We start from the raw sequence: 17,959 nt of genomic DNA, 5'->3' as shown, positions 1-17,959 counted from the left end.
ATAAGGTTGAGCTTATTTATAGAGGAATTCAGGATTCTGGGTCACTGTCACAGGATCCCTGTCCTAATACTTGTATAATAGAGACCATTTACCCAGTGCAGAACAGTTCAAAAGCAGTTCCACTAGATATTCCTACTACCCTAGGGTGGTCACTATTATGAAGATTCTCATTTTGTTGTTCAGAAAACATATGTGACTTAAGCTCAGAGAGGTTAGTGATGGGCTTAGGGTCACACAGCCAGTAAATGGTAGAGCCAAAACTCAGCATCACATATGGATAAAACACCTCAGCCATCTCTCTGTCCATCTCTTCATCCACCCATCCACCCATCTGTCCATCCATCTATCCTCCCATCCACTTAACAAATACTGATCACTCATAATTTTAAAAATAGAATAATGTTGGCATTTGTTTTCTGGCTACTTACTAAATTTTGGGCTTTACACTTAATTTTCTCTGTGAGCTATTATCTCAATGACCCTACGGCCCAGTGGGCTGTTCTCATGGCCTCTTATGTGCATTTTACCAGCATACAAGCTGCAACTTGGAGAGGGAAAGAGACCTTTCCAGCCAGCAAGTGGGAGCCACAATTTGCATGTAGACCTGCGGCCCCCAGAGCTGACATTCTAGAACCTTCTACGTGTCTGTTATCCGTGTTGGTCGTCTGTGTACTGTACTCAGTGTCCCTCTTGCTTACACAGCTCACGCATTTGAATGTGTGTCTCCCTTTCTGTCCATCATCATGGGGGGTGTCTGTAAGCCAGTCCCCGCCCGCCCGCCTGCCCTCCTGTGCAGCCAGCGTCCTCCAGGGCTGCGGGGCTGCAGTGCTGCTCACGGGAACCCCCGCACTGCGGCCGCATCTCTGTTTAGCCCACGTTCTCGGTCGCTGTGGAAGTCAGTTGGCCCAGGTGGGAGGGTACTCAAGTGCAGTGCCGCCCACAGGGCTCTTCTTCCTGGAGAACTGGCTGTTAGGCACTGCCCAGCACCTGTTCACATCCTCTGATGACCTCCTCTGTCCATCTCTCCACTTGCCCAGCTGTACAGTCACCAGACCAAACCCATCCGATGGCCTGTCCATTCATCATCTACCCAGTGTCTGTCTGTCGTCCACCCATCCGTCCAGCCATCCCCCGCCCACTCATCCATCTTTCTGTGCTTTGGCCTACGTGTCCACTGACGCTCCTGCCCTGCCGTTAAGTCCTCCTCACGAATGTGCCAGGAACCTCTAGTTACAAGCCCTACACGGGCCCAGGCTGGGGGAGATGCCCTGGTCCCCAGAACAGTCCCCTTCCCCAGAGAGGGGAACCTGGGCTCCTTCCCACCCTGCCCTGCTCCCCAGCGGCCGGACCCCCTGCGCAGAGACCCCCGCACATTGGCCTGGACGCTGCTGGGCAGACCCCAGCGGGACCGACCCAGCTGCCCACCGGGTGCTGTCCCGCCTGCCCTTTGTCCGCCTCACTTGACTGAGTCTCCTCTCTCCTGTGTCTGTTTGTCCCTCCTGTCCCGCCTGCTCCTCCCGCCTGCTCTCCTCTGCCTGCCGCTTGCGCTCCAGCTGTCTCCAGACCTGACTAGGCTAAAGGAGAGATACGCCAGGACTAAGAGGGACATCTTGGCTTTAAGAGTTGGGGGGAGAGACATGCAGGAGCTGAAGCACAAGTACGATTGTAAGGTACTGTCCGTCTGTCCGCCCCGCCCTGGCTGGAGGGGCCCTCGCGAGCTGCGGCCACCCATGGAGCCTTTCCGCTGCACCAGCCCTGGCGCCTGGCTGCATTCCACCTGTCCTGCGAGGGGCAGTGCCCGAGGCCAGCCGTCCCTCTGCGACTCTGCTGCACCTTCCCTTCTTCACCCGAGATGCTAATGCCCACAGGAACCCGGGAGGTTTGCAGACTCCCAGACTCACCCGAGGCCTTTGGTTAAAACACACACTCCTGAGTTTGGCCTGGTGCTGGTTCTGCAGTACTTAGTGACCACGGTGGGCGGGTTGGGTAACACCTGGAGGAATCTAGCGGGGTGACATTGTACCGCCCCTCCAGGATGCTCCGAGAGGCCCAGGGGAGGAAGTCTGTGGGAGAAACTGCAGCCCCCTCAGGCAGGACCTGGGCTTCTAGGTGACATTGTGTTAGTAGCTGCTCTCGAGTGAGGCTCGCTGTGTGGCCTGGTGGCCATCACTGGCTTTCGAGGCCTGCAGACCTGGGTTCAAATCCCAGTCCTGCCACTTTCTCTCTCTGTGGTCCTGGCAGGCCTCATGGCCCCTCTGGACCTTGGGTTTCTTGCCTGTGAAACGGGTGTCGGGAGGAGTGGCCCCTGGTGATCAGGTCTGTAGGGTGCTCGGCTCCAAGACAGCAGTGGATGGTGGCCACCGCTGTTCCCTCATGTACCTCAGACTGACCGTCCTGTCCCTTGCACCCTGGGGGCAGCCGTCTTTCTGCCATCACTGCACCTGAGGCGAGTAAAGTGGTGACCGCTGGTCCTACTGGCAGTTGGTGGCAGAGCTGGGCCTCCAGCTGGGCCTGCCAGGCACCAACCCCTGAGTGTGTCCCTCCTGTACCCCACGTCATCCGAGCCCAGCCCTGGGAGGAAGAGGAACGGGGCCGTAGTACCCACCCTCCCCCAGCCTAGACCCAGGCCCCGCAGGTTCAACCTCCAGGACGCAGAGGCCCCGAGGAGCCAGGAGCCGTGGAGGGCAGACCCAGGGACAGGTGCATTTCCCAGCCCCTGCCCCTGGCTGAGGGGCCATGGAGCACCCTGCAGACTGATCACCTGGTCCCCGGAGCCTTCTGGGGCGTGTGCCTGCTGCTCTTCCTCTCCAAGGGCAGGGCCTCAGATGAGCCCCCAAGACCCCTGTGGCGGGTCCCCAGAATGCCCCATGGCTTTCCACCAGAACAGGCACTGGGGGTGCGTGGCCCCAGAGAGGACGTACCCTAGGAGACCAACCGCGCTTCCCGGGGTCAACCCTGTTCCCTCTCTGGCCTCTCCAGGGCGCTATGGCCACTCCAGCTGAGAGGGCAGGAATTGTGCCCCACAGGCGCGGGGAGGGCTAGGCCCACTTCCCTTTTCCCCGTGGGTAGTTTCTAGAACGCCAGCCTTGCTTGTGGGAAGCCACCACCCTGCCTCTTGTGCACTGCCCGGGCTTCTTAGCAAGCCCTCCTCACCCAGACCCCTGCGAAGCCTGTGGCCAGGAGGACAGGGAGGATGGGGTCAGCTCTGCTCCCTCTGGGCAGAGTCAGGAGAGGCCTCCTTGATGGCCACGTAGCTGTTAGGCTGGGATTGGTTACGTGAGGCGTGATCAGTGACCCAGGTCTCAGGACATCCCGAGGGCTCAGGGCCATCTGTGGCCCGTGCTGGCAGTAGAGTCTGTCCTTGCTGCAGAGAGCCCAGGTGGCTGGTGCTGGTTGGTGGTGCAGAAGGTGCCAGGGCTGGGCTGGGTGAGGTGAGAGGGAATGGAGGCGGCGCGGGGACAGCGGGCGCCTGCTTCCTGTCCTGGGCATGTGCTTCCTGCGCCTCATGCCTGCTCAGCTCGCCAGGCTGGCGTCTACCAGGCAGCTGCGTCCTGCTCTCTGGCAACTTCCGCTTTCTCCCAGGCAGCGGCTCAGAAAGGACCTTGGCCGTGGGGGGCAAGGGATGGTCCCTCACCTGTGTGCACCTCTTCCCGGTGGCCCCTGCAGCAAGCCCATGCCTGCGTGGCGGGTCAGCTCTGCAGGGCCTGCCCAGCCGGCTGCTTGGTCTTGCTGACCCTGGTGGGTGGGTCTGGCCACTGCCTCCGGGCTGTCCGGGGACACCGAGGCTCGCTTGTTGGGAGTGCCGAGAAGGGATCTGAAGCCAGACCAGGATGCCAGCCTCTCCCTGCCACACTGTCTCCTTAATCTTTCTTTTTTTTTGTAGCACTGGATTAAACCCAGGGTCTTGCACGTGCCAGGCAATTGCTGTGCCTCTGAGCTCCACCCCAGCCCTTTACATTTTTTTTACTTTGAGACAGTCTTGCTAAATTGCTGAGGCTGGCCTCGAATTTGCGATCCTCTTACCTTAGCCTCACGGGTAGCTGGAATCACAGGTGTGCACTCCTTAATTCGGCACCTGTTGGTGTAGTTGGCTCTGAAGGAAACGGTGGGGTAGGACCTCCCCTTGCCCACAGGGAAACCCTCGGGCCTTGAGCGCATCTGCTGGCCTCCATTCTCTCCTGACCTCTGCTGTGCACTCACCTGGGAGTGGGTGGTCGGGTGGTCCTGGTGTCTGCAGCCAGGCTGAGGTCCAGTGGGACTGGCAGCCCTTGGCGGCAGGTGTCCAGGTCCTCGGCCTCTGATGAGCCACTCTGCCTTTGCTCAGATGACCCAGCTCATGAAGGCCGCCAAGAGCGGGACCAAGGACGGCCTGGAGAAGACGCGGATGGCTGTCATGCGCAAAGTCTCCTTTCTACACAGGAAAGATGTCCTCGGTGAGGCCGTGCAGCCAGGGTCAGGTGCCAGCTCTGTACCGGGGGAGGGGGAGGGCTCAATGGGTGGGGTGCCCCTGGGTGTCTGACTGGATGCCCAGTGTCCCTGTCAGTCTCCACTTGCTGCCCACTCTTCTGGGAGAGCTGGGCCCCCTTCAGCGTCCTGACCTGGGCTCTTTGTCAGGGTGTCTTGGCCTCCTGTCCCCTGGCTCACTGGGCCTCACCCATCTCTGTCTCTGCTCGTCCCTTTACCTGTCCGCCAGTCTCCACCCAGTATTATTTATTGAACACCTACTACGTGCCCTGTCCCATGCCACCTGAGGGACCCTGAGGTGAATTTAACAGTGTTCCCCCAGGGGCTCCTGGTGCAGCTGGGGGACAGGCATGTAAATGGGGGGTGGCACTGGGGTGCTGGGGTGTGAGGAGGAGAGGGGATGGGGGTGGTGAAAGGTGGGGGAGGGGAGGCCCATCATGGGGGGGTGCCACAGGAGGGGAGGGGAGGCTGAGGACTTGCTGGGTGCCAGGTGCTGACCTAGAAGCTTGGCGGTTCCTCACTTAACCCCTGTAAACACCCAAGGAGCAGGTCCCAGGGTGCTCAGGGACTGGCGAGGGAACCCAGGCTCGGAAGGGTTGGCTGGTGGGGTGAGCGTCAGGGCCAGGTCAGCAGGAGGAGGTCAGCAGGGCTCTAGGGATGGGTGGGGCCCTTGGTCACTTGTCATTCGTGGGTTTTTGAGGCTCCTGCTGTGTGCTGGGAGCTGTCCCCAGGTCTTGGGACAGTGTGCACAGGCTGGGGCAGTCCTGCCCTGGGGGGCTGTGGTTCTAGTACAGTGGAGGGGCGGGGCTGCCACGTGGGAAGGGCCGGGGAGGGTGGCTGCAGGAGCCAGTCCCATGGCAGCAGTGGGAGGCAGAGGCAGGTGGTGAGAGGGCCCCGCAGAGGTCTCCCCTGGCCTGGCTGAGTGCCCAGGTGCCTCCTGGTGGCTGGCAGGGGTCTTCTGTAGTGCTGAGGCGGGCTCAGGGCCACCCGGTGTCCCACCCTGGGCTTTTCCCGGGACACTTGCTGCGGGGTGGGAGGCTGAGGCTTCTCCGCCAGGTTTGGTGCCCCCTGCCCACATATGCACCTGCCCTCCTACCGTCTCGGCCATCCTCCCTGCCCTGGTCACTCCCCACGGCTACCCTCCTACCCATGAAGCCCACCCCTTGCTCTAGGACTGGGGAAGGCCCCAGGGATGCCCATGTTGCCAGGCACTGGGGGGACAGGGACAAGCTGGACCCAGCTGCTGCCTTTGGGGGCAGCAAGCCAGGAGACAGGAAATGTGAGGGCAGAGGCCGAGGGCCGTGGTCTCTGGGCAGAGCCCTGGGGTGCCAGTCCTGGGGTGGGGGGAGGCCGCCCGGTGGAGCTGGGACAGCTGGCAGGGCTCGAGCCGTCTGCGGAGTCCTGCGTTCCTCTCCCCTGCTCAGTGACCCCCTCTGCTGGGGGGCGTTCACGGCTCCTCTCCAGAGCCATGGCGAGGGTGACGGGGTGGTGTGGGAACAGCCCTGCGTGGCAGGCCGGCCTTGGCAGAGGCATTTGGTGCCAGGACGGTGTCACACTGACCTGGGTCACATCCCTGCCCTGTGGCCTCCTCACTGTGACCTTGCCCAGTTCCTCCCGAGTGTCAGGTTCCTCATCCACAGCGTGGGCTGAGCCCCCGTGGGCCTGCCGTGCTGCTGAGGGGCAGGCGTGGATGCTGTTCACGCCCCTCCACCCTTGGGAAGCACTGGCCACCGTGAGAGGGGGACGGGCCGTGGCAGGCACTGTTTCTGGGACACTCTCCCGGCCCTGGGCCCTCCCCACCCCGCCCTTTAACCCCGAGCCTCTCCTGAGTGGCCCTCCCAGCAGCGCGTTATTAATAGCCGGGCAGGGCTCGGACCGCAGGCCAAGAATGTTACCCAGCAGCGCGTGGGGGAAGAGGAAGCCACGGGGCCGACGGCTGGGGTGGGTGCGGAGTGGCGCCCAGGGCGTCATGTGGGCCCGGCAGGAGGGCCTCTGCCACCCCCACCCCCATGCCGTTGTCCGGTGTCCCTCCTCCTCCTCCTCCTCCATCTCCTGCTCAGGTAAGGCCCGCCAGGGTGTCCCTGCTCCCTTGGGCCTCTGGGGTCACTGCCACTTCCCTTTTCTTCCCTGCCTCCCGACAGCACCCACCTTCTGTGGCCACAGGGTTTCAGAAGTGCTGAGCAGCAGGGGTCCCATCTCCCAGTGCCAAAGAGGGTCGAGGGCTGGGCCTCTGTCCCCCGCTAGCCCAGGAGCCTCGTTAGACTTGGGTTGAACTTTTCCTTCTTGGGTTTCTGCGTTAGTTTTTTAACGCCAGTGCAGACCGCTGCCCGCTCTTCAGGCAGATTCCCTTCCCTGGGGCGTCCAGAGCAAAGCTATTTTTAGTGCCCACGGGTGGGGACATGGGTGGCTTGGCCTTTGCCAGACCAGAGTGGCCAGGTCTGAGCATGGATGGTGTCGGGCAGGGCTCATCTGAGGCCTGGGTCCTGTGGGACCCTGCTTTGTGTGGCTGCTGGTGGCTCTTCTCCCCCCGCCCACTTGTTCACCGATGCGCAGCCCCGGGCCCCGGGCTGCAGTGGCGACCACAGCCCCCGAGCCAGGAACCTGCTGCTGCTGACCTGTGTCCAGGGCTGGTCTGAGGTCTGACCAGGGCATGCGGTCCGCAGCTTAGCTGTGTCATTGGCCTGTGACTTTCCAGGTGACTCAGAAGAGGAGGACATGGGGCTCCTGGAGGTCAGTGTGACGGACATCAAGCCCCCAGCCCCAGAGCTGGGTCCCATGCCGGACGGCCTGAGCCCTCAGCAGGTCTGTAGGGGAGAGAAGGAGGGATCCCAGCTGCTCTCGGGGGCCACTATTGGTCTGGGTCTTGAAGGGGAAGTGACAACTGGGGACTCTTGGCAGAGCCCCAGCTGGTGGGGGACTCCTGGCTTCTCAGCCGGTGGCTTTCCAGATTGGACCCTGCAGATTGCACCCTGAGTTTAGGATATGGTGATACTAGCCTTTGGAATGCGCCCCCTCCCCTGTGGCCACCAGAGAGGTCCTTGACTGGTTTGAAGAAGAACTTGAGTAAAACTGGCCAAGGTGATGGCTGTCTTATCTCAGGGACCCAGATACGGTCCCCGCCCGCTGCCTAGCATTATGGGCCTTTGGAGTTGACACAGCTTCCACCAGGCGCTGTGGCTTGGCCGATGATGTCCTCCTCTCAAGTGCCACGCCAGATGGGTGGTTTTGCTCAGGGACCTCGGCCCAGTCGGTCTCCTCCCCCACCATGAAGTAGGGCGGAGGATGCCTGTTGGCCTGAGGCTGCGACTTGCTGGACAGCAGCTCAGTGCAAGGGATTTGCTGGTTGGTGGGTGGAAAGCACTTGGCCTTGCTTGAAAATTGGGAAGATAGACCACGGGGGCCACCTTCCTGCGGGTAGCCGTTGGCAGGAGCACAGGGGAGTGTCTTCCTTCTCGGGGCACTTGCCGGCCATCACTGGGCAGTCCGTGGCAGTACACAAGCTTCCCACTCTGGTGTTACCTGCCTGACTTTGGAACCGTTTGAGGTGGCATCTCCGGCTCTAGCCATGACCTGCGTTGCTTTGGGAGCCGGCGGGGCTGAGCCTCCCATGGCGGCCTCCTGCCCTCCAAGCAGGCCCCACTCGCTCCCCGGCAGCCTTCTGTTTCCTGGACCAGGCTTTTATGGTGGCTCTAGCCTGTGGCTCTGGGAGTGATTTCTGCCTGTAAGGGACATTTGACAATGTCTGGAGATGTTTTTGGTTGTCATGACTCAGGGTCCCTGCTGGCCTCTGGTGGGCAGAGGCCAGGGAGGCTGCTGAAGGAGCTTAGGATGCACAGCCGGCCCCAGCCAGCCACTCGGCCCAGCATCTGGGTGCTGGGGTTCAGAACTCTGCTCTGGTGCCTCTGGGACTCCTGGGGGCTGTTGACACCACATGCAGCTGAGGGGCCGTGTCCATCTGCTGGGGCTGTGTAGACCAGCCTGGGCCTCGGCTGTAGGCGGGGCAGCGGGCAAAGCTGAGGAAGTTGTCTGGGTGGAGTGGGAGCAGGAGGAGGAGCCTGATGGACTCTCTCCGCACAGCTGTAGGGGTGAGTGAGGGTCACCCTCCCGGCCTTGGATCTGGGTGGACAGGCTCCCGTCTGGATGCCCTCCATATCTGACTCCTTTTGGGAGTACCACCCCAGCTTTGCTACGAAACAGTCACCTGGGCACATTTTTTTTCCTTGGCACTGGGGGTTGATCCTGGGGTGCTCATGCTCTGCCACTGGGCTACATCCCCAGATTTTTTTTTTTTTATTATTTTGAGACAGGTCTAAGGCTGGCTTTGAACTTGATCTTCCTGCCTCAGCCTCCCGAGGTGCTCTGGGTTACAGGTGTGCGCCACTGCACCCGTGTCACCTGGGCAGATTTTAAGGCAAAGCCCAGGTGGTGCCTGTGCCAAAGGAGTCACAGTGTCTGGGTGGGATCCAGGCAGCAGCATGTTTTAAGGATCCCCAGGTGACTTTACTGTCCCCCAGAGCCAGGAGTGTGGGACGTGGTCACACGGGGTCTGACGGGTCTGGTCATCTGTGGTGGAGGCAGTACTGCCCTGTGTTTCCCGGGGTGCTGAGGAGGCTGAGGACAAGTGGGGATGGCAAGAGGGAAAGGGGAAGGGGCTGTGGAGGCCCGGCTGAGGGAGGCCACCCCAAGGACCATCCTGTGCAAAGGGGCTGCTCAAGGCTCCGTCTGCAACCAGGGTGGGCGCTGAAATCCCAGCTTCCCCTGCTAGCGTTTCCCAAAACAGGGGTCACTCTTATCCCCTGAAGCAGAGGTGGTGACCCCCGCATACCGGATATGCGCAAGCAGAGGCCGGGCAGACGCTCACCTGGGGACCTGCCCGTCTCCCTGGCCACAGCCTGGGCAGACCGGTGTCTGGGTGGTTGGGCTGCAGAAGCAGCACAGCCCTGCGGACCCCAGTGGTCCCAGGTGCGGCTCTGGGAGGGTTGGACCCTCGTCCTATAGCTGCTCCCCTGCGTCCCCGGCCCTGCGCCGGTGCCCCAGTGCTGACTGTGCTTGGCCTGAGCAGGTGATCCGGAGGCACATCCTGGGCTCCATCGTGCAGAGCGAGGGCAGCTACGTGGAGTCCCTGAAGCGGATACTCCAGGTGCGACTTGGGCTCCGGGGTGGGGCTGGGCAGGGAGGGTCCCCAAGGGATACCTCATGAGGGGCAGTTGGGGACCAAGTGACCTTGAGGGGAAGGGGCCCAGAGCCAGCGCTGTATGTATCCTGAGGACAGCAGGACTCCAGACAGGACACCAGTACCCTGAGTCTTGAAGGAGTCGGGATTGGGTGACCTGAGAGCAGCTCTGGGGAGCTGAGAGCCTGTGGTCTCTTTCACACCTGGAAGTGACTGTCTTCCTGGCCTCTTGGGGAGCCTGTGGGCCCCAGGCCATGTCTCCCCATCATCCTGGGGCTCCCCAAGACAGAGCAGGGTATGATGCCCCCTCCTTCTCACATGGGGCCCGGGATCTCTAGAAGGTGCTTGGGACCCGTCTCTAAGGTGTGCTGACCTGGTCGGCAATTTGAATCCAAGACCAGGAATCTTCTGGGGTGTCAGAGAGAGGCCACCCGGGGAGGAACAGTTGGGGTGGAGGGTGCCGCTGACACCCTCTACAGTGAGGGAGCCCAGGCCTCAGGCGGGGTGAGGTGCAGACATCAGGAGCTGGCTGGAGAGAGTGGTGCTGGGTCTGGGACCCCAGGAGATGCTGTGACCTCCCCACTCTCTGGGACAGAGCCCCCAGCCCCACCAGCCTCGGCCTTGGGGCTCCTCAGAGGTGGGTGGTGTGTGGGAGACACTTCTGCTCACAGCCCAAGTGAAGTCGCGGGGTGTGGCGGGCAGAGGCCAGGAGTACTGTGTTCATGGAACCTTCTAGAAGGACGGGGAGCAGCGAGGGTGCCTCTCCCCCTGCGGGAAGGCTTGCCTGTGGTCCACCCAGTTCCCTCTGTCCTCTCTGGGTTGCCACAGAAGGGGGTGGGGGGGCTGACTTGGCACTCCGCCCGCCCCCAGGATTACCGCGACCCCCTGATGGAGTCGGAGCCCAAGGTGCTGAGCGCCCGCAAGTGTCAGGCGGTGTTCTTCCGCGTGAAGGAGGTCCTGCACTGCCACTCCATGTTCCAGATCGCCCTGTCCTCCCGCGTGGCCGAATGGGACTCCACCGAGAAGATTGGGGACCTTTTTGTGGCCTCAGTAGGTGTCCCCACACTCTTTCCCCGGCCCAGCTAGGTAAAGCCACAGCCAGTCTGACTGCAGGGTCACCAGCCTCTGCCTGTCACCTTGTGGAGTCAGGTGGGCAGGGTCCCCGAGTCTTCCTGGCTTAATCCAGGAGTGGGTACAACACCCTGAAGTGCCTGGGGTGTCCTCAGAGTGGTCTGCCAGACTGTGGTGCCGGGGCGTGGTTCTGCTCTGCCCACGGTGGGCAGCCTCTGGGCAGGTGGCAGGCTCCCTCACCAAGCACTGGGTGACCTGCCACTGCTGTCAGTCCTGGCCCAGATGGTGCTCTTGGCCCCAGGAGGAGGCCCAAGGGTGGGTGAGGAGCCCTGGTCAGGGTCCCGCCACGTGGCCTCGGGCAGGTCCCCATCTGTGGCGTGAGGGGGGCTGGCTCTCCAAACTGAAATCGCAGGGCCCCCGGGATTCTGGGAGGAGCGAGGCTCAAGTCCGTGGGCTCCACTTTGGTCTGTTGTAGGTCATTGGGTTTAAAAAGTGGCATTGTAAACTGTGGATCTGCTCAACAGACCTGCCGTCCTGGGTGGCCGGGTGGGTCCAGGGGGCTCTGGGTGTACTGCTGGTGGGGGCCAGGGCCACTGTCCCTTACAGTTAGGGTTGGGGTTAGTGGAGATGCATGTAGTAAAAGTCAGGTCCCCACCCTCCCCTCCTGTCCTTCCCTCTGCCTGTGGAGGGACCCAAGGCCCCCAGCCCCTGTGGCCTGGGACAGTTTCTATCTCTCTGAGCCCTGTTCCTCACTGGAATGGGGGACAGACCCATTTACCTTGAAGGCTTGTTGGGGTCACATGGGCTGTGCCCTTGAAGCATGGCCCTGAGACAGCATGGGGTGGGCGCTGGCTGCCACCTCTTCCCTGCTGACTGGCCCTGCCCCCCTGCAGTTCTCCAAGTCCATGGTGCTGGACGTGTACAGCGACTACGTGAACAACTTCACCAGCGCCATGTCCATCATCAAGAAGGCCTGTCTCACCAAGCCCGCGTTCCTCGAGTTCCTCAAGGTGGCCAGGGTGCCCGGGCCCCTCTTGCCAGGGCGTGGGCAGGGGCTTGCTCAGGAGGGAGGGTGTTCGAGTGCCCAGTGTCACAGTGTGACCCTTGGGGGCCCCACTGTCATGGGAAGAAGTCCCTCCTGTGCCAGGGAGGGCGAGGAGGAGGTGGAGGGTCTGGAGGGCAGCCTATGTGGTCACGTGGGTCCTTCACGTCCTGAGCCTCAGTAGGTGCTCTGCTGTGGGGCCTCCCTGTGGCCAGTCCTGCTGGCCTGGCCTGGAGGTGCAGAGTCATGCTGCTGCCCCTTTGCAGAAGAAAAGGACGGTCCCCACTGTGGGCGTCACACAGGAGAGTAGAGGTGGGAGGGCTGGGAACCTCAGGGTCCTGCGTGGCCCTGGCCGCGCTCCCTGGCCGTCCCTGGGAGTAGAGTTGGCCCAGGTGGCCCAGCCTGCCGGAGCCCCCATCCAGCAGAGCCGGGGGGCCAGGCTTCCACAGGTCCTGGCAGGGGGTGGTGGGACAGGGTGCTGCAGGTGTGGGGGTCGTGGGGCAAAGGTCAGGGCAGGAGGCTGGAAGGGAAATGTCTCTGGCTTCCGGGAGCCTGGGCTCCTGGCAGGGAGTCCGAGGAGAGGCCGGGGTCCGGCTCAGTCTGGTTTGGGCTCTTCTGGATTTGCAGGTCCAGGGACTAGGACGGGTGTTTCAGGCAGTGGGAGCCCTGGAGAGTTTTGAGCTGGGGTCAGTGGGGGCAGAGGACCGTGGGGGAGCGGTGGGTCGCCGGGGTTGAGGCTAGGACTAGGTGACCGGTGGATGGAGCCGTGGACTGGGAGCATCGTGTAAGCCTGGCCACCTTCTCCTGGTCCGGCTCTGCTTTGGGTTCAAGTGGGGGGAAGGGTTGTCCGACTCCTTGCTGAAGTCGGACGCACGAGTCCAAGGTCGGAGATCCCAGTGTTGTCCTTAGTTCAGAGACCCACGGAGTCCTCTAGTGCCCTGAGTGGGACCGGCAGGGACGAGGGGTGGGAGGTCCCTGGCTGTGGACCAGGCCTTGGGACTGAGCAGGGTCTGGGGGCCATGAGTGGGTGCCAGGGCGCTGCATCTCCCTGTAGAAGGTCATCAAAGGACACGCCTTGTCCCCTACAGCGGCGGCAGGCGTGCAGCCCGGACCGCGTCACCCTCTACGGGCTGATGGTGAAACCCATCCAGAGGTTCCCGCAGTTCATCCTCCTGCTTCAGGTACCTCTGGGGCTGTGGTCACCAGTGACCCTCAGGGAGTGGCCGTGGGCCGGAGGAGCCTCACGGGGTGGGGGGCCGGCTGGGCTCTCGTCCCTGACCCCCTGGCTCACCTCTGCTCCTGCAGCAGACCTGGCATCTGCCCAGGGCCGGAAGGACGCTCCCTCTGTGCATAGTGCCCTGGGCCTGGCAGGGGCCCAGAGTACCTGAGGGAGCCTCAGCCCTGCACAGGGCCCTGAGAGCAGGGGGCTGTCCCCGCTGCCGGGATGCGCAGGCTGAGGGCGCAACGGCATTTCCTTCTCCCTCCGCAGAGCTGTGGGGCCGTGGGAGGGGCTCAGCCTCCCCCCACAGCTGGCCAGTGCTGACCACGCATTCACACACTGCCCCATCTCAGCCACGTGAAGCCTGTAGCTCAGTGTCACTAAGGGCCTTCACGCTGTCCTGTAGCCACCGCCACCGCCATCTCCAGAACCTGCTCTTCTTCCTTTCCCAGCCTGTCACCATCATTCCCAGCCCTCCCCCCACCGACGGCAGTTCCTGAGGGGGGATCATTTTCGTGGCTGACTTTGTTCGCTTAGCGCCCCGTCCTCAGGGTGCGCCCGTCCTCGGGGTGCGCCCCTGCTGTGGCCCGGGTCAGGGTGTTCTTTTCTGAATGTGGACCGCATTTGGCTCCTCAGCGTACCCGCTGGTGGACACTCATCCTCCTGATCCCGACTCCTGTGAACGAGGCTGCCGTGGACTGGTGTCCCTTCGGGACCCTGCCCTCAGTCCTTCTGGGCGCGTACCCAGAGAGATCCACGCGCTTATTTTATTCTTTTCATTCAGTGGCTATTTGCATGTCCAGTACCGTCTGTCCGGGCTGCAAGCTGGGTTCCTTTCAGACCTGGTCTGCGCAGGCGGCCTAGGGCGCGGCTGACCCCAGGCGGGGAGGGCCTGTTGGGGTGCGTCCTCAGCCGAGCTCTCCCCGGCCCTCGTAGGACATGTTGAAGAACACCCCCAGGGGCCACCCCGACAGGCTCTCGCTGCAGCTGGCCCTCACGGAGCTGGAGACTCTGGCCGAGAAGCTGAACGAACAGAAGCGGCTGGCTGACCAGGTGGCCGAAATCCAGCAGCTGACCAAGAGCGTCAGCGACCGCAGCAGCCTCAGCAAGGTGTGTGCAGGGCCCTGGGGCTTCCTCCTGGCCGAGCCGCCGCCCTGCCCAGTCCCTGAGAGAGGGGAGTCTCGCTTTCCAGCCCCCAGACCTGCGCTTGAGGCGTAGGTCCCAGTGGACCCCAGGGTCCTGTTGGTGTTGGTTTAGGGTCAGAGGAGCCTGTTTGCTGGTGTCTTCTCGGGGAAGACGCTGCCGTGCTGACCTAGTGCTGTCATGAGACGGGGGCTCCGGGTCTGGGTTTGAAATTTTTTTTTAATTAAAAAAACTCTCCTTGGCTCTGTGGACTCTCCCCTGGCTCTGTGGGCTTTCCCTGGCACTGTGGACTGACCCAAGCCCTGCGCACGCTCAGCAAGGGCTCTGCTGTCGAGCCACATCCCCAGCCCTTTTTTCTTTTGACGTGCAGTTTGGCTAAGTTGCCATTTTCAGACACACTGGCCTCCAGCTTACAATCCTTCTGCCTCAGCCTTCCAAGAAGCTGGGGTTACAAAGTTGCCACTGTTTGGAATCTGGGTTTAAATCCAGGTTTTACCCGGTATGCTTCTTGCTGTGTGGCTTCAGGGGAATCTCCCAACCTCTCTGAACCTACTTGCTGCCTCTGAAATGAGGAGAGTTCAGTTGCACCTGATGCTCAGGGCCACTGGGGGACAAATCCTCATTGCTAGAGCCCTTAAGAAGGACGCAAACCCATGCCATGCATTGGGGTTGGCACTTTGGAACATTTTAGTAAAAAAATTTGAAAAGCCTACAGGTGTATCTGTGGAGACCTGTGTTTTTAGGACACAAGGTCGCGTCTCAGGTCGCCTGCTGTAAATAGGAGGCCCTCTGCCCACCGCTCCACCTGGGCCTGGGGGTCCCTGGCCACACCGTCTCTGGCCGTGGAGGGAGGAGGTGGGCTGGAGGTTCAGGGCAGGGCAACCTGCCCCACGGGTGCTCGAGGGCTGTTCTTTGGGGCGGGGCATCGTGTGGGGCCAGATCTTTGGGGGAAAGGCCCCTCTGGGCCCCTGGGGGTGAAGGTGGACCTCAGGCTGGCGCTGGCAGTGCCTGGAGGAGCTCCCGGTGGCAGGTGCAGCGGGACGGCAAGGGGGCAGCAGTCTTTCCCACGCGCACCGCCCCCCAGCCTGGGTCGCCATCTTGGAAGAGGCTGGGACCAGGTCACCTGCAGGGTCCTCGCAGCTCTGAGCTTCAGGTGTCCTGCAGGACGCTCTGGCCTCAGGGCTGAACCCAGGGCCGCAGCGCAGGGCGCTAGGCTTGCCTCTGCCGCCGAGCCTCCGGCGGCCCTGCAGCTCTTATTTTGAGACAGGCCTGTCTTAAGTGGCTGAGGCTGGGCTAGAGCCTGTGTCCTCCTGCCTCAGGCCTCCGGAGCCACTGGGGACACAGCAGGTGCCCCTGCACCCTTCCCCCACACAGTATTTTTAGGAAAATGGAAGTTGGCAACATTTAAAAACCCAGAGAGGTGCCAAAGACTCAGACCTGCGGCTCTTCTGGAAGAGCTGGCGCCTGGCCTGCCGTCCTGGGTGGCTCTGCGCCCTCGGCAGCGTGCCCGCCTCTCCCATAGCGTATCTGTAGGCTGGAGGGCGAGAGCCACAGAGAAGTCAGGTAGGGCTGGGCCTCCCCTGGGGACGTGCCCACTGGGATCAGGGCAGCTGAGGGATGGGTGGTCCCCACCGACGGCGGCGGGGCTACTCCACTGTCCCACGCAGGTGGGCTGTTTGGGCTTCTCTGGAGTAGAGGCTTCCGCCCGCCTTGGCCACTCATGTGGTCTTGGCACTCAGGGGCTCTGTCCCTCCCTGCCCTGTGGCCTAGCGGCCCTCTCCGCCTGGCTCCCGTCTGTGTAGCTGCTGGGGCTGAGGCCGCGTGGAGGCCAACCCCTTGGCATTTCCCTGGTGAGAGCCCTTCTGTTCTCTTCTCTGCGCCCCATGGAGACCTGGGCCATGGCCTGTGGTGGTCACTGGCTAGAGGTCAGAGAGCCCCACTGGATGTTGGGCGAGGTCCCCTGGGCCTCAAGTCCCCCTCCATCAAGTGGGGGCGAGCTGGACAGGCGGATGCTCTTGTGAAGAGGGTGGTGGTGGCTTCACAGTGCGCTTTCCTGACCTCCCTGGTCAGTCCTGGCCAGTTAGGAGACATGGTCGGTGATCACCCTCCCGCTGTCATCCAGGAGAAGCAGAAGCGAAACTGAGTGTCGCCAGACGGAACTTTAAGGCTGTTTCAAAACGGCCGACTCAGGAGCCCCCGGGCTTCTCTTTCATCTGCTCAGGGTGGGGGTGCCATGGCCAGAGCCCAGGGACTTTCCTCTTCCCTGTGTGGGTCCTGGCATGCTGGCAGCTCTCCTGGGTGCCCTGCTGTCCCTCGGCCTGAGGAGTGTCCCCGTGAGCTGGCATTCGGCAGGAGCCTGGCCTCAGCTGGGCAGTGGACCCCGTGGGTCCCGAGTCCCTCGGTGAGTCGGGGCAGTGGGGCCTCCCGTGGCTCCATCAGGCAGCGAGCCGGCTGCACAGCACACGAGGGTTCTGGCTGTGTCCTGTGCCATCCACTAGCTGGCAGTGGCCCTGGGCATGTCACCTTACCCTGGAATTTGTTCCTCACCTGGAATGTGGGGCTGAGCCAGCAGAGGTGTGGAATAGCACGTGCCACTGTGGTGCCCGGTGCCTGGGGGGTGGAGACAGCTGGTGGTCCTGGTGTCTTTGGGATTGGCAGATGCCAGCTCAGAGGCTTTGGACCCCAGAGTCCTAGGCCTGCTGGGCGGAGGGCATCACTGAGGGCGGGTCTGTCCCTACCCCACCAGGCCATCTTGCAGGCCTTGTGTCCCTGCAGAGGCCCTGCCCCTCCACGGTGAAGACCGTGGCCAGCAGCCACACTGGGTTAGCTCCATGGGGCGTCCGTGGTATGCCCCACTCGGTGGCCCTGTGGGTGTGCCTCCTGTGCCCAGCAGGGCCTCCCTGCTCTTGTTGGTGCGTCTCTGTCTTGAGACGCCCAATCTGAACCAAGGCCTGCGTTCTGTGCTCCAGGCTCTGAGGGTCGTGTAGCCGGCCCCGTCACCTGTGCCTACCCGTGCATCTGAGCAGCTGGTCCTACTGGGGACCCTGAGGTGCCCACTGCTGAGGGCTGCACCGCTGGGGCTCCCAGCCTGCCTGTGTGGCTGTGGGCTCATGTCTTTGGGGAAGGTGATCACAGGATTGCTGCAGGGACCTGGCGGTGCTGGCTCACCTGAGAAGGGGCGTCTGGCTGCTGGACCCAGCTCCTGCAAAGGGGCCCAGGCTCTCTGGCCTTCCCTGGGCACACAGCTCAGGGCCTGTCCCCCGCCCTCCTGTCCAGAGGTGGAGGGGAGGCTCCGTCTCCATCCTCTCCCGGTCTCGGGCTCCCTTTCTGTGTGGGGGAGTTCTGTGTCTGGCAGGGTGATGTCCATTAGCCCCTGGACCAGGATGCTGACGTCGACTCCCCCTGCCCCCTCCCAGCTGTTGACCTCTGGCCAGCGGCAGCTGCTCCTGTGTGAGACGCTGACAGAGACTGTGTACGGTGACCGCGGGCAGCTGATCAAGTCCAAGGAGCGCAGGGTCTTCCTGCTCAACGACATGCTGGTCTGTGCCAACATCAACTTCAAGTAAGTGACCTGGGCCTGGGTCCTGGTGTCTTGGCAGGCCTGTCTGTGGTGGGGTCCCACGTGAGCGCCGTTTAGGTCTCTAGTCCTCCACCCTCCTCTCGGCCCGGGTTCCTAGTGCAGAGAAGGACGTGGAGAGGCCCGGGAGCAGCCCCAGCCTTGGGCACAGCTGTCCATTGCTCAGAGCGGCCTGTTCCAGGAGTCCATGCTCGGTAACCGAAGCCTCCTGGGTCATGACAGCTTTGAAGTTCAAGAGATTCTTCCTTGTGTCTCACCTGAATCCCTGCT

General features: G+C 62.4%; 1 protein-coding gene across 17 annotated transcripts in view; it reads left to right on the top strand.

Annotated features, from left to right (window-relative positions):
- Window positions 1–17,959, top strand: part of ARHGEF10L (Rho guanine nucleotide exchange factor 10 like) — a 115,872-nt gene that overhangs the window by 48,086 nt on the left and 49,827 nt on the right. For 9 of the 17 annotated variants that reach the window (XM_081305453.1, XM_081305454.1, XM_081305439.1 and 6 more), the window contains 9 exons: window positions 1,554–1,670; window positions 4,325–4,433; window positions 7,160–7,266; window positions 9,527–9,604; window positions 10,508–10,687; window positions 11,602–11,718; window positions 12,839–12,931; window positions 13,906–14,079; window positions 17,529–17,674. In XM_081305453.1, the coding sequence (XP_081161579.1) occupies window positions 1,554–1,670; window positions 4,325–4,433; window positions 7,160–7,266; window positions 9,527–9,604; window positions 10,508–10,687; window positions 11,602–11,718; window positions 12,839–12,931; window positions 13,906–14,079; window positions 17,529–17,674 (1,121 nt within the window). Of the gene's footprint in view, window positions 1–1,553; window positions 1,671–4,324; window positions 4,434–6,337; window positions 6,525–7,159; window positions 7,267–9,526; window positions 9,605–10,507; window positions 10,688–11,601; window positions 11,719–12,838; window positions 12,932–13,905; window positions 14,080–17,528; window positions 17,675–17,959 lie in introns of those variants that run through there. The other 8 variants (XM_081305446.1, XM_081305445.1, XM_081305440.1 and 5 more) reach the window with 5 other exon arrangements.

This window comes from Spermophilus citellus (assembly GCF_964194105.1).
Source record: "Spermophilus citellus genome assembly, chromosome: 9".
NCBI classification, from domain to species: Eukaryota; Metazoa; Chordata; class Mammalia; order Rodentia; family Sciuridae; genus Spermophilus; species Spermophilus citellus.
This window is presented reverse-complemented; position numbering and strand designations above follow the sequence as displayed.